Source organism: Lepisma saccharinum, chromosome 1 (assembly GCF_977018435.1).
Source record: "Lepisma saccharinum chromosome 1, izLepSacc3.1, whole genome shotgun sequence".
Lineage (NCBI taxonomy): Eukaryota > Metazoa > Arthropoda > Insecta > Zygentoma > Lepismatidae > Lepisma > Lepisma saccharinum.
In genome coordinates this window covers 119,286,177-119,302,900 of record NC_139229.1, presented here as the reverse complement: position 1 = coordinate 119,302,900, position 16,724 = coordinate 119,286,177, and the positions used below count along the sequence as shown (strand labels likewise).

The 16,724-nt window shown below is 39.5% G+C and overlaps 1 protein-coding gene across 10 annotated transcripts in view; it reads right to left on the bottom strand.

Annotated features, from left to right (window-relative positions):
* Window positions 1–225: 225 nt before the first annotated feature.
* LOC146000248 (tight junction protein 1-like) overlaps window positions 226–16,724 on the bottom strand; it is a 424,918-nt gene continuing 408,419 nt past the window's right edge. For 9 of the 10 annotated variants that reach the window (XM_083137760.1, XM_083137717.1, XM_083137677.1 and 6 more), the window contains one exon: window positions 226–1,510. In XM_083137760.1, the coding sequence (XP_082993886.1) occupies window positions 1,263–1,510 (248 nt within the window). In that variant the 3' untranslated portion in view covers window positions 226–1,262. The remainder of the gene's footprint in view (window positions 1,511–16,724) is intronic. The other variant, XM_083137752.1, reaches the window with a different exon arrangement.

Genomic DNA, 16,724 nt, shown 5'->3' with positions numbered 1-16,724 from the left:
TATATGAATTTATTTTTCAGCACACATTCCTGTATTCTCTTCAACTGTCTGAAGAAAATCAGTTTCGGAGGTTGAGATCTGACAAGATTAGACTGATATAGAGTTCCAAAAGTAAGTGAAAGAAAACGTGTACACCATAAGAAATTTGGGAAGTTTATCCTGATGCTAGTCACCTTGTGCAAAAATATAGAAGGAAGTTAATTCATTTGCAAATGTAACTTCTGCTTAATGGATTTAATGAGCCATATTTTGTACATAAAGATTTAATGACAGTAAAAGCACCTGTTGTAATTATGGACAATTTTAATCACACTATACATGATAAAACACAGTTCTATTTACAGATTATGGATTACAAATAGTGTACTGTACAATTAATTCTCCAATCTGTAATATATGACTCAACAACTATCAAAAATTCAACAAAAAATTCTCGAAATACATTTATATTTTATAACATGTACTGGACATACAAACTACCTGAACAATACAGGTACTGCAGAACATACATATATTCTTATATAATGCCTGAAATTGTGGGTAAAAGTATGTACTGCTGTGCTTTAATTTTACCACACAGGCAGTTCTGCCATGTAGCAAACTGTTACTTTTTAATAGGGAACCTAATGGAGCAAGGTCAACCTGCAATAGTTATTGAGATCTTAAAAGATGAAAAGACTGCACTGAGCCATCTTACCAGGCACATTATTTTGAAATCAATGGCAATTTATTCGTTGATATAATCACATTTGTTCAGTTTGCATACCCTTCCCAGCCACCATAATTATTCATAACTGGCACATAATTTATACAAAGCACGCAACAATATAAAAAGTCATTAATCATTTGAACACAGTTGGTGCCGAGAATTATTAACTGCACCATGCAAGAAACCATAATATAATTCAAGGGAACAAAAATTCAAAATGGAAAGAACAATGTAAATGAATACATTTAAAGTAGAATGAAATCATCTTTGGTAGAGAAATTGAGGTTTCATCCATTCCTGGTATCAAAGCACAGGCTACTATATATAATCCAATCGATTTCCCATGCCTTCCAAACCACTACTGTTTTTTTTTTTTAATGGGCGTGTTTATGTTAAAAACCCACTTCCTTCCACAAAGGTATGTATACATGCACACATCTTTTTACAATGTACACAATATAATTATGTAGCATCTGCATCAAGTATTGCACACATTGTACGTTTGTGACCATCACAGTTGAGCAACACTTATATCAAAAAGAGAAAAGAGGGATTAGAAATGGTCAACAAGAACAGACACACTGTTGGCACCCACACTGCTTGCGTAGCCTGTTTGTCCATTGGCTAAAGTAACATTCTGCCACTGCTTTGGACTTCCGGTCTCTGTCTCACTTGACTTTAGTGCGAAGCTCCAGCTTTCGGGATTTACTGATGCACAGTGTGGCAATCTCAGCTCCACTGGCACTTGAAACTTCAATCCATGGGGACCACACATCACTAGAGGACTCAACAGTGTTTCACCTGGTAAAAATAAAATATCATCAATAGGTTCAGAGAATATTAAAGGTAAATTAGGTTATACACTTTAAACTAAAATTCAGAAAAACATTTTTATTTTTACATAAAACTGAGATCTAAGTGAATCATCTATATTACAGATATATCAAAATGGGTGTAATAGAAAATGTGAAGAATTGTGGAATATGTGGGCACATAATATGCAAGAACCCTGAAGGGGGAAGGAAAGCAGACCTGTCATAATTGATATACCAAGGACAGTTTGTTGGAAATGATATAACCAGGTGCTTTTGGGCCTGGACTACAGATTTACAGAACAGTAGACCAGGTATGACTTATTCTAAATCCTGTTCATATTCCAATTACTATGCAAGTGTAGAAAGCATTTAGGAACAATGTAAAACAAATTGTATGCAAGTTTGCTACAATTTGTTGCATATCTAATGAAGTGGTGTGAGCATCAAACATTCCTTGTCCATTCATGGTGGTTGCGGTAAACGCGGTTTAAAATTACTTACGTGAAATTTAAAAGATTTCGTAATTCCACGTTGCACAATTTAATGGTTCAATCCTATTAATTTCGAAGATCCACTGTCTTCATTCACAAAAGGGTACGGCGTTTGAAGCGGAGATGGTACCGCGTCAGTACATTCGCGGTACCATCTCCGCTTCAAACGCCGTACCCTTTTGTGAATGAAGACAGTGGATCTTCGTAATTAATAGGATTGAACCATTAAATTGTGCAACGCGGAATTACGAAATCTTTTAAATTTCACGTAAGTAATTCCTTGTCCAGTTTTCTTTAAATTTGCACCTTGTAATTAAACATAGTGAACTATAGCTGCAAGTTAAATAAATGCACAAACAAAAACAAAAGATTTTCCTAATGTGTTCCTCAAATATAACACTTGCTGCTTATGCCTTATCAGGTATGCAACAAGTGTGACATCTCCAGTCAGATTCCACTGTACATAAAGATAAAACTTTATTAATGTAATTTGCATTGGGCAGAAAATGGTCACAAGAATGATAAAAATGATTCCATTTCAGTATGTGTTCATACTTTACAAAATAGTATCTTCTTCCTGTCTTATTCATTGATTTCATGATGGATGTGGTAAACGCGGTTTAAAATTACTTACATGAAATTTTGAAACATCATATTTCTGTGTTGCACAATGTAATGTTTAAATTCTAGGGCTGTATCGGCCGATACCGGTTGATTTTCTTTTAACGATACCAAAGATTTTCAGTGGCTATAGAAGAGTGGGCAAAGGCAACAGCTCGTCTCAACATTTGTCCTTTCTAAAAGTTCGTTCACCCTTCCTTGTGACACATTGGGAGACCAGCACAGGAAGTTCCTTAGATTTTCCTAGAAACACTGGATCATAAACCCCCACCCTCCTGGGAAGCAGATGGCAACATCAAAGGCATGGGTAAGTGAAAGATGAACCCAAACGTGACTATGAAGGCATGTAACTGCTTAGTTAACACTGTGGGAAATAAACCATTCATTGTGAATTCTTGCTTGAAACTCGTGGTGGTAAGATAGGTTAGGAGGTTTTTAACCACCCGCCACACTAATGACAGGTCAGGTAGTTGCAGGGTTCTTGGAAAAGAGGGTGAAGGTAACAGTGAAATTAGCTTTATTTTATCTACGTTCAAGCGCAAAGGGGAATCAGCAATTTATACTAATCCTCTTCATTTCTGTATTTCGTGTGACTGCCGGTATCAGCCAATGATGGCTATTTATTTCCACCGAAAGTCGGCCCCGTGGTAAGCACATCGGGCTATGATGCCAGGGTTCGAATCCCGGCCTGGGCATGGATGTTTGAGTGTGTCCATTCATCAATTTCATCACATCATCACTCATCCCCATCTTCGTAAATTAGCCAAAAGTGGCACAAAAAGTGAAATAAAATAAAGCAAATTAATACATCAATAATTTCCACCGAGATTAGATTGAGAACATACAGCTTTGAATGACAGTACTAAGAAAGATAAGCTAATTGGGACAGGACCTACATTTTAAAGTGGGACCGAACCATTATGTGCCTACACTGAGTATCGAACCTGCGATCTACTGATTACAAGAAGATGGCGACACCATCGGAGGTGCCCCTCTAAAGGTTTATGTACACCACTACTTACAATAATGTACATGAAATATTTGTCAGGAACTTTACTTTTCATCAAATGTCATTCTTTTTGTTATTCAATAAATATTTTTTTTTTTACTTCTTTGACATAAATTTCCTTGTCATGACTTGTTTTTACACAAATTTTGGTGGTCTTAACTACACGTAAGCTAGATGATGAATATTTGCTGTTTTATCTTTGATTTTATAGCATCTTTTTACTATTTATGTAATAACAATATTTTTTAGTCTAGATAGAAAGAACAAAATAAGTATTAATGTTGTCTTTCCTGTGTTTCTTAGTCTGTGGTTACATACAACAATACTCCATATGCATCGGAGAAATTACATACTAATTAATTAATTTTCATATTACAAATAATTATATTAACGTTTTAAATAGAAAAAAAAAATATTATTATATTTCTGAGACACTTGGCTCGGACTGGCTCCCCAAATTACATATTTCTAAATATGTGCCTAGTGATGTGACGAGTTATTATGACTCTGTAACTAACCCTTTTATTTTATACTGGAATTATACAAGTATCTCTCTCTGAATCGGCAAATGGTGGTATCGGTATCTATTCAATTCTATTAATTTCGAAGACCCTCTTCATTCACTAAGAGTACGGCATCTGCAGCGAAGATGGTACCGTGTCACTGGTTTGTTTGTTCCCGGATGGCGGTAGTTGCAATTTCTCCCATTCGGTGGCGCTGGCTTGTGTATACCTAGGTACTGGTTTGCGTCATCTGCTTCCTGTTGTCAGGTGGCACTGCCGGGTTGTGGTTGGGGCTGGGGGCCATGCTGCTAGTTGGGGTGCAGTTCCTGTTCCCTGCATGGCTGGAGGGGGGGGGGGTCAATTATACGTACCGCATCTTTTCTTTTTCTGGTCTGGGATCTTTTTGAGCATGGGTTTCTTTGACAGTGTTTTCTATGACAGAGCCGGTTGGGTGAAGTATGGATGTGGAGATGGTGTGGTTTGAGGAGTGGAGGTGTTGAGAAAGGCCTGATTTTGGTTTCTTTTTTGGCATCTTTTACGTGTTCATCAATCCGTTCTTGGACAATGCAGATGGTTCTGCCAATGTAGGTGTTGCGACATTGACATGTGGCCTTGTAGACACCAGAGGATGCAAGTTTGGGTAGGTGGTGATTCTTGAAATTGGGTAGGGCTCTTCCGATTTGGGATATAGGTTTGTGTGCCAGTCTGATGTTGAAGGGTTTGAGGGCCTTGGCGAATTTGCCTGATGTGGTGGGGCAGTATGGAAAAGTGATCTGTTTGGGATTTTGATTAGGGTGATCTGTCTCGTGGGTGTCTGAGCTGGGCTTCTGCTTTTGCACACCACATGGATAGCTGGCGTTCGGTGTAACCGTTGCTTAGCATGCGTAACTGAAATAGGACTATTTCATCATGGAGGTTGTCTTCTGTGAAGCTGTGTGTGAAGGCTCTTCTGTAGAAGTTCATCCATGTTTAGCTTTCTGTTTTGGTGGGTGGTTGGATTTGGCATGGATGTACTGGGTACCCGAACCTGGTTTCCTGTATACGGATGTGATGAATTTGTCTTGGTGTTGTTGGATGCTTAGGTCGAGAAAGTTGAGGCAGCCATTTTCTTCCCTTTCAATGGTGAAATTTATGCCTCAACTTTCTCGACCTAAGCATCCAACGATGCCACACCAGGTTCGGGTACCCAGTACATCCATGCCAAATCCAACCACCCACCAAAACAGAAAGCTGGAGTATGGATGAACTTCTACAGAAAAGCCTTCACACACAGCTGCACAGACGACAACCTCCATGATGAAATAGCATGTGTAACTGAAATAGGACTAAGCAACAGTTACACCGAATGCCAGCTATCCATGTGGTGTGCAAAAGCAGAAACCCAGCTGACACCGCCAAGACTGAGATCACCTGAATCAAAATCCCAAACAGATCACTTTTCCATACCACCCCACCACATCAGGCAAATTTGCCAAGACCCTCAAACCTTTCAACATCCAACTGGCACACAAACCTATATCCCAATTTCAAGAGATACCACCTACCCAAACTTGCATCCCCTGGTGTCTACAAGGCCACATGCCAATGTCACAACACCTACATTGGCAGAACCATCTGCACTGTCCAAGAACGGATTGATGAACACGTAAAAGACACCAAAATCAGGCCTTTCTCAACACCTCCACATTCATACTTCACCCAACCGGCTCTGTCATAGAAAACACTGTCAAAGAAACCCATGCTATCATCCAACAGAAACCAGCACTGAACCTGGACAATGGACAGACACAACTGACTTGGCACCCCATCCTCAAAAAGATCCCAGAAAAGAAAAGATGTGGTATGTATACTCGACCCCCCCCCCCCCCTCCAGCCACACACAGAACAGGAACTGCACAGCACCAAGCAGCACGTCTTAGCTCCCCAACCACAACCCGGCAGCGCATGACCCAAACCAGGATGCTCATGCCAGCACCACTGAATAGCAGTGGCATCTCGTGGCCTCAAATTTGGCCGGGGCTTATTTTTTAAAGAATTTAAAATATAATGACAATTCACATGAATTACAAAAAAAATGTATTTTTTTCTTCTAGACTACAAAACTGGACTCATTTTTTTTAAAGAATTTAAAAATATAATGACAATTCACATGATTACAAAAGAAACAGGTATTGTTGTGAAACATACCTTTCTACGAACGTTGACTCCTGTTCATCTGCTCAGCAAATTTTGTTATTACTTTTTCGTTGAAGCCCTCTATGTTTGAAATGTATTCTTTCTCTATTGTAAGCAAGTGCCAAGGCATTTGGTCTGTCTTGTCCCATTGCATTTCTTAAGCAGGTTTTAATACGCTTCAATGTGCTGAAACATCGTTCAGATTCAGCTGTTGCCACTGGAGTTATTAAAACTATGTTTGTAATTTTTACTGTTTCTGAAAAGGTACCCTCTAAATAATTTTAAATAAAAAATGAATGCAATCTACTGATAGAGTTTATGTTTTTCAACTCTTCACTACAATAAAGAACACGAAGTTCCCTCTTTAGTTTTCCCTCTTCTATGAAGGGATAATAAATCTGGGAAGATGCCTCTGTTTAAAGATTGTTCTCTCTCATTATGTCCTCGTAGAGCAAGTTCATGTCGACACAGAATTTTAAGCAATCGATAATTCTATTTAATATATGCCTATTTTTCCGGACAAATTCATTGTGTCTTGTAATTGACAGCCTATGTCCTTCATCAATTTGTGTTCGAACATCAACCCTGCCAAACTCACTCAAACATAGCGAATGAAAGCCACCAAAACACTACAGAACAACACGCGAGATCGAACGCGACGCAAGGGAGCTAGCCCCGAATCAGCACTCAAATCCATTACACTCTTCCCTCCTCTCTCTGCTAGCATGTGACCTTCACTGCAGCGTAGGTAGGTGTAGGCCACGCCTTCCTTTGCGAAGTGCCCCGGAAAACGATAATTGAAATCTATGCCGCTAGGAGCGCTGTCCAAAATCCTGGACTGTTCAGTTTATTCTATAAGCTCACTTTTCATAAACACCAAAAATGCAGTAATTTGTAACTGGATGAATTATTTTGAATTACTCTGGATATTTAGCACAGTATTTGGAGTGGAAATAGGTTTAACCTTTAGCGAACAAGCCTCTGATGCATGGAAAGCCTCTGCAGATGGGATCTTTTCAAATTTGTCCCCCCTCCCAAAAAAAACAGTTAGGCCTAGAATTAATTGTCATTCAGAGATGAAATAAGTTTTGCTTTCTTTCTTAAACACAGGGCTCTTAGCAGAAGTAAAAAAATATATTGTGCCTCCCAATAATGAGTGTTAAAGGAAGAAAATTATTTTTTTTAAAATTGGCACACCCCTGTGTCGCCCCCATAATACACCAAAGTAAATGAAAAAGTCTGTAGCATTCCTACAAACATGGTAAGTTTCGTTGAAAGCAGATTGATACTTCTTGGGACAAGAAAATAAATAATGTTAAGAGCAGCAGCATTACAAGCTTACGTAAAGCATATCTGCAATTTTGCTTATAGCATTGGCCCTATAGATGCGGGATGGACCAAATACAAATACAGCATTCGGAAAATTTGAGCGTATGTCATACCTTTATATGTACACTAATGAACAAATTGTCAGTAATTTTTAAATAAACATGATGAATTCATAACTGGGAAAGGAGAGACACGGTAGTATATAAATACGAAGAAACTAGTACTCACTTTTATCCGTGAAGCTGTTTTTTCTTCTTTTTCGATTAATTTCAGTGGTTACTGCCAACATCCTCATTGGAACTTGCTGTACTCTTGCTTGGCGTGCGTATCTTGTTCGTAGTTTTCTGGCTGCCGTTTAGGTGCGCTGTTGTTAACTGTGCATCTGGGTTTGTGTTGTCTGCTATTTCCGGGCGATAACTGTTGTACTAGGGGAATCCAAGTGTGGTGTGCTTGCCTGCTATCAATATTTAGCTCGTGCTGGAAGTGCATTATGGCATGCATTTCCTCGATTTTGGTGTCTACGAGCGTGTGGGCAGGACTTGAACCTTTTGAATTTTATGGCTATTGTATTAGATATGTTTAGCAAGACCAGTAGTGGGTTGAGCTTTTTTCGCATCTGCTAGGTGCTGTTGGATTCTTTCATTGACAGATCTGATGGACCTGCCAATGTAATGAGCCTTGCATTCACACTCTGCATCTTATAAACCTGGGTTATCAAGGGGGGAGAGGAAGTACCGTTTGTGTTTGTTCAGTTTATCAGCTATTTTGGAATTGGGTTTGTGCGCTACTTTGATGCCATATGGGAGAAGGGCTTTGGATATGCAGTTGGAAGTGGTGGGATGGTAGGTGAAGGCAAACCATTTACATTGGTCAGTGGGGGTTGCTTGCGGATGGGTTGATTGTGGTTGGTTAGGGTGTCTGATCTGTATTTCCGCTTTACTGCACCAAGTGGAAAGTTGTGATTCAGTGTAGCCATGTTTCAGGGCTATTTCAGTGACGGTGGCTATCTCCTCGTAGATCCTCTTCTCTGCAGCAATAGGAGAAGGCTCTTCGATAAAAGTTTAGCCACCCATTGGCTTTTTGCTTGGGGGGATGGCTAGAGAGAGCATGTATGTACTGGTTGCCTGCATCCAGTTTTCTGTAGATGATGGTTGTGAATTTGTTAAGTGCACAGCTGATGGTGATGTCCAGGAAGTTGATTTTACCAGGTTTTTCTTGTTCTACGGTGAAGTTGAACCTGGGGTGGATGCTATTTAGCTTGTTCACTAGAAGGTTGAGTTCTTCTGTCTTTTTGTATACGACTATTGTGTCATCCTCGTACCTTCCATATGGGATGTATTGTAGTTCTGGAGTGTGGAGTATCTCTTTTTCAGCCAGGTGCATGACGATGTTGGCTAAAGGAGCCAATAGCGGGTTGCCCATCACAAGGCTCTCGGATTGGTTGTAGAATTTATCCTCAAACTGAAAGTAATTGTGTTTTAGACAAACGTCCAATAGCCTGGTTATCTCTCGTATCTCTAGCACAGGGATTCTGTTTGTTGTCAGCCATCTTTCAACTGAATTCAGTGCTAGGTCTATGGGGATTGAACTGTACATATCTACTATGTCAATGCTGGCTAATTTTGCACTGTCAGCTTGCACTATTAAAGTCACCAGATTTTTAGCATCGGCACTGTTGCGGAACACGTACGTTAGTTTGTGGTTGAATTGAGTTTGTTAGGTGGACCGTGTGGTAAGTGAAGCCAGCTATTATAAGGTGCATGGAGATTCCAGGTTTATGAGTTTTAGGAATGCCATAGGCAATGGCAGGTGAAGGGTGGGGGTTGAAGTGGAATTTGTGGTCTTGTTCACTAAGTATGGCACTAATTTCACTGCATTTTTCACAATTCTATTGTACCTGTCTGTGGGGTCCTTTTTGATGACACTGTAAGAGTCACTGTTTAGTTTGTCTATTACTTTCATAGAGTAATCGCGTTGTGCATGATTACTAACTGGTTTGTTTTGTCAGATTTTAGACACCAAACTTCATTGGTGTTCAGCCATTTGCCAAACTCGGAGAGGACAGAAGAGATTTCTTGGTGCACTGGATTAGGTTTCTTGGTTTCACTGTTGGTCATCACTTTTTGAAAAATTCCAGCTGCTGACTTTCTGATGTTTTCCGAATCTTGCGGTTTGGGGGCAAAACAAGCTGCTTTTTCTGCCGCACATATGAGGTCGAGGGTGGGGGGCTTACTGTTTTGTACGTTAAACTTATTACCGTAGGCAAGGAGTTCTTTGAATTTGTTTGGGATCAAGAGATTCGACAGAAAAAGCAGCTTGTTTTGCCCCCAAACCGTTAGATTCGGAAAACATCAGAACGTCAGCAGCTGGAATTTTTCAAAAAGTGATGACCAACAGTGAAACCAAGAAACCTAATCCAGTGCACCAAGAAATCTCTTCTGTCCTCTCAGAGTTTGGCAAATGGCTGAACACCAATGAAGTTTGGTGTCTAAAATCTGACAAAACAAACCAGTTAGTAATCATGCACAACGCGATTACTCTATGAAAGTAATAGACAAACTAAACAGTGACTCTTACAGTGTCATCAAAAAGGACCCCACAGACAGGTACAATAGAATTGTGAAAAATGCAGTGAAATTAGTGCCATACTTAGTGAACAAGACCACAAATTCCATTTCAACCCCCACCCTTCACCTGCCATTGCCTATGGCATTCCTAAAACTCATATAGGGTCAAGTGCCCATATTTCGGATACTTAATTTCAAATTAGATTTTCAGTACCTAAATGTAAACAAAATAAGCCATAAATGTGTTGATAAACATTGAACATATGTTTCTGAAAGTTATATTAACATATATAAGAAATACTTGGTATATTTAATGAAACAAAGAATTGTTTGCATATTTTTAGTCTGACAAAAAGGTTGCCTAATGTCGGATAGGGTATTTCCTAATTTCGGATAGGGTTACTAATGAGTATCTGGAAAGGGTGCACAATTTCGGATAGTCGAAATTAGGTACCCGTGTAGCATCCGAAATTAGGAAACCCAGTCGCATATTCAATATGGCGATTCTGTGCGTTCCCCCTCTGAAATAATGTGACTGAAACTACGTAATAATGTTTGCTGAATCTCTCAAGATTATATAAAATTTAGACAGAAGTGAGTAAATACTAATCTTCTAGTTGTAGGCCTTAAGTTTGGATGGGGAAATATTACATCAAAACTCCGGAAAAGTCAGAAATATCAGCCACACACTAAAGAAACATTGCTCAAGGTCACACACAAGGGTGAAACTGGGGGACGAAGTAGCGTGTTAATTGGCACTATCCGCACTTCGGCGCTGCTGTTCTAAGGTGGAAATTTCTTGGTATCCGAAATTAGGAACCTATCCGAAATATGGGCACTTGACCCTACCTGGAATCTCCATGCACCTTATAATAGCTGGCTTCACTTACCACACGGTCCACCTAACAAACTCAATTCAACCACAAACTAACGTACGTGTTCCGCAACAGTGCCGATGCTAAAAATCTGGTGACTTCAATAGTGCAAGCTGACAGTGCAAAATTAGCCAGCATTGACATAGTAGATATGTACAGTTCAATCCCCATAGACCTAGCACTGAATTCAGTTGAAAGATGGCTGACAACAAACAGAATCCCTGTGCTAGAGATACGAGAGATAACCAGGCTATTGGACGTTTGTCTAAAACACAATTACTTTCAGTTTGAGGATAAATTCTACAACCAATCCGAGAGCCTTGTGATGGGCAACCCACTATTGGCTCCTTTAGCCAACATCGTCATGCACCTGGCTGAAAAAGAGATACTCCACACTCCAGAACTACAATACATCCCATATGGAAGGTACGAGGATGACACAATAGTCGTATACAAAAAGACAGAAGAACTCAACCTTCTAGTGAACAAGCTAAATAGCATCCACCCCAGGTTCAACTTCACCGTAGAACAAGAAAAACATGGTAAAATCAACTTCCTGGACATCACCATCAGCTGTGCACTTAACAAATTCACAACCATCATCTACAGAAAACTGGATGCAGGCAACCAGTACATACATGCTCTCTCTAGCCATCCCCCCAAGCAAAAAGCCAATGGGTGGCTAAACTTTTATCGAAGAGCCTTCTCCTATTGCTGCAGAGAAGAGGATCTACGAGGAGATAGCCACCGTCACTGAAATAGCCCTGAAACATGGCTACACTGAATCACAACTTTCCACTTGGTGCAGTAAAGCGGAAATACAGATCAGACACCCTAACCAACCACAATCAACCCATCCGCAAGCAACCCCCACTGACCAATGTAAATGGTTTGCCTTCACCTACCATCCCACCACTTCCAACTGCATATCCAAAGCCCTTCTCCCATATGGCATCAAAGTAGCGCACAAACCCAATTCCAAAATAGCTGATAAACTGAACAAACACAAACGGTACTTCCTCTCCCCCCTTGATAACCCAGGTTTATAAGATGCAGAGTGTGAATGCAAGGCTCATTACATTGGCAGGTCCATCAGATCTGTCAATGAAAGAATCCAACAGCACCTAGCAGATGCGAAAAAAGCTCAACCCACTACTGGTCTTGCTAAACATATCTAATACAATAGCCATAAAATTCAAAAGGTTCAAGTCCTGCCCACACGCTCGTAGACACCAAAATCGAGGAAATGCATGCCATAATGCACTTCCAGCACGAGCTAAATATTGATAGCAGGCAAGCACACCACACTTGGATTCCCCTAGTACAACAGTTATCGCCCGGAAATAGCAGACAACACAAACCCAGATGCACCTAAACGGCAGCCAGAAAACTACGAACAAAAGATGCATGCCAAGCAACAGTACAGCAAGTTCCAACGAGGATGGTGGCAGTGGCCACTGAAATTAATCGAAAAAGAAGAGAAAACAGCTTCGCGGATAAAAGTGAGTACTAGTTTCTTCGTATATTTAAACGTGATGAAATTAACATTTTCTACTTTTTTCCCCCTACTTGCTTGTGAAGTTCAAATATGAGCAGAAAATTTTATTTTAGTAATGGCAGCATTGGACAAAAGTGATAATTTAGAATTTTGCTACCAGATGGTAGCACTTGATGGTTTGAAAGAGATGGCAGGCAGCAATTGACAAAAATAAAAAGTTCAGAATTATTCGAACAGATAGCAACACTAGAAGAGTTATACGTCTTTTGTACTCTTACAGTGGGGAAGGGAAGTGGGGAGCAGGGAATATGCAGCAGACCAACTGGTCAACAGCGGTGGCACAGAGTGTTAGGAGGAACTACTACATGAACCTTCTACAGGCTGCTGCATTTCCTATCATGCTGGATTGGTCGTTTGCCCACTCCCCACTTTGCTTGCCAGCATATAGAGCAGTAAGACTGAGAAAGAGGTTTAGCACTCGATAGTTTAAAAGAAATGGTAGTTTAGAACCTCGCCACCAGATGGCACCACTAGATGGAGTGGTAGGCAGTAAAAAAAGGTGCCTCCCACCAAATGGGAGCACTCCATTGTAACCTTGCCACTAGATGGCAGCACTAGATTAAAAACAGCTTGTTTTCTTCAGAATATCTCCACCCACACTCAATGGTATAAAAAAAATAGTTCAGAACTTCGACATTTGATGGCAGCACTGGGCAGTAAAAGAAAAACAAACAAACATAGTTCAGAACTTTGGCACCAGATAGCAGCACTAGATTAAAAACTCCTGTTGGTAGTTCAGAATTTCACCATGAGATGGAGTGGTAGGCAGTAATAAAAAAAATGAGTTAAGAAGTTGACTACCAGATGGCAGCATTAGACAAAGAAATTAATTAGGAACCATGCCACCAGATAGCAGCACTATACCAAAAACCTGTTGATAGTTCAGAATCTAACCACTAGATGGAGCAGTAGGCAGTAAAAATGTAGTCAAGAAATTGGCCACCAGATGGGAGCACTCGATCATAACCCTATAGTTTAGAACCATGCCACCAGATGGAAGCACTCTATTGTTAATAATTTTTTGTAAAAAAAAAATCAAATTTACCACCAGTTCGCAGCCTGACAAAGCTACCAGACAGTTGGGGAAATCGATGAACCCTAAGTTTATTAGTCAAGACACTGGTAGTTCACAACATCACCATCAGATGGGAGCACTAAATGGTAACCTTGCCTCTAGATGGCAAGACTTGAAAAAAAAAAATGTTCAGGAACTCACCACCAGATGGCAGAACTCAATGGTTTAAAAAGGGTAAATCAGAAATTTGCCACTTAAGTGAACAAAATTATGGTTGCCCAGAACAAATTATAATAAAAGTCAAAACATATTAACTGCCAACTCTATATTCCAACACTTTTGGAATAATAAATATTGCAGCATCATCAAGCTTTACCTGGCTTTCTTAATTTACCCAAGCTACAGTCATGGACACTTCTGGGTTTTAATGATTCCATTTACTTTAAATAGGATCATTACAACCCAGAAGTGTCCGGGACTGTACATTATGGAAAATCTGGCATATCAACAAGTATTATTATTTTACAAAATATGACAACAGGATTTTCAGATTCACTATAACTAAGTTTAGCAAATATCTCCCATATGACCACTGATATAATATTTACTTTTCAACCTTTAGCGGACAGATCTTCATGCGCCTGTAAAGACTATGCAGGCGAATAGCACATGCTTTTCAAACTTACCACACCCACACCCCCCCCCCCCCCACACACACACACACAAAACTTAGCTCAAGAACTAATCATTGTTGAGAGATGAAATTGGACGTTACGAGGAGGTAAGATTTATGCATTATTTTGTATGGTATTGTAATGCCATGCAGTATTCAGGGCCAAGCATGTGGCATTTTCAGCTACCAATGAGGATCGTACCAGTGTACAGCCTAAATGTTGCATGATACGTTAAAAATTCTAGCACTTTAGATTGAAACTTACCTATTTCCAACAACTTTCCCCTCTTTCGCTATATACACTAATAACGGAGTTACCTATGGGACCAGACTTTTGAATCAACCTGTATTTATAATAACTGCAAATTTAAACATTAGATTCATGTACGATAAAACAATATTGTATTTCATTTCTGTTAAACTTTTACTTTTGAATATTAGGAATTTGTCTGTCAAAATACGTGCACGTATATTATCATGCATTACTTAACCTACTCTATCCTACCCTAACAACTTCAGATCTCATTGGCGTCCCATTTTCAAATTTTGTACAGTTATTGAGTAATAGTGTATGTGAGACAAATTTTTGAAGAAAATTAAAAACCAGTTTTTGAGAAAATGGTTACCAAAGTTTTCTTCACACCACCTTCAATTGTTTTTTTACACTGACATAGATATGCAATATCTCATGTGAAATAGCCCTTCAAGACCTTTCCAACGCCCTCCGAATCACTTCTATAGGTGTCCTGATTGCCAAAATATTGCAATTTAAAGATAAAATGTTGGAAAAAATGGTCAAAACTGCATAGTTTGCAACACTGTAATTTGGGAAATACAAAACTTTGCATATTTTCCTACCTCATGTGACCCTTACAGTATCACAAATTTCAAATGAATCTAAATATGTGAGGTTGAAAAGTGCCTCTTCATTTGTTGATTTCACATGGAATGGCCCTAAGTCATACTTTCATTTGTATCCTAATAAACCAAAAAGACAGAACTGAAATATCGTCTGTAGTTTTTAAGAAATGGCGAGTTAATTGCTGCCTGGCAGCTGATATATCAACGGAAATACCTGCATGGTCGACCTACTGAACACTCATCCGCTAAAGGTTAAGCTACTTCATGTTAGCATTTAGCAGAATAACAAAAATACACTACATAACAGATTTAACAGAAGGAAAACTAAATAGCTGAAAATAAAGAACACAACATATGATAATTAGCAAGTTAATGTCACAGTAACTACCCTAAGAAAGCGAAAGATTAAGAGAATACAAATGGAAAATAAAGTGTCAACTACTTTAACCATACCAATTGGGTTCTTGTAATAACAGCTAATGGAGCAAGCATGTTTGTGAGAGCACATGAAAATGAAGCACACACCTAATTACTTGGCTTGGTGATATTAACAGAATAGACTAAAATAGCAAACAACTGCTACATTATGTCTCGGGAATCTGAAGCAAGGCTGCACATAATGATGTAGAAGGGAAGAAATTTAGTGAGGAGAGCAAAGCAGTGAATGCTGCCGCACGTGGCTAGTAGCTGCAGCCATGTTTTTTTCCTCCATGCACTCAATTCCCTTCTAAAGAGTTCATTGGTTGAGCCTTCTTGAGCTACTACTTGCGTAGAGGACTTGTTTTTGTTTGCTTACCTCAGAGATTCCCAGGACAGTGTAGAATTATGATGCTCCCATCCTGGTTGGATTGGAGACAAGGGGACAGAGTAAGGACCTTCAATACTTTAATTCTCCTGTTTTCACCTTTATCAAAATTAGGTTGGTGATATATGTGGCACGCCTGGAAACCAGCACATGCCCAAAAGGTACCTTAACATCACTACAAACTATTGCCAGTTAGGAGAAGAAAAAAAAATGCTTTAAAACTTTTGTGTCTTGCATAGTAAAACACTATTCACAACCAACAGGAACTCAAAAACATGTGATATGCAGACATGATGAGCTGCACAATTTCATCACAGCCTCTCAACATGATACCTCCCCCAATATAAAATTCACTACTGAAAAAAGAAAGTATGACTCAACTTGCATTGGAAAGTGTCTGTGCAACTCACTAGGACGAGATCTTCATAATCTATTTGCTTGAATTACTGGATAGGGCTTAGGAACTAAGTAAACCAAGCAACCAAAGTTTGAAACCAGTTCCTATGGTCATGTCATCCAAACTGGGAACCAAAAACATGATGGATCTCTTTTGGATACCTCCCTGCCATCCAGTCCAATTGTGGAAAGATTCATGGGACAATGTTACAACTACAATTTGAGGATGGTCTGATCAATGTAAGGGAGATTGGGGGGGATTCCAAGTCTGACTTTCTGCAGCATCTCAACACAACTGGATACTACTGACAAAGCACCAAAA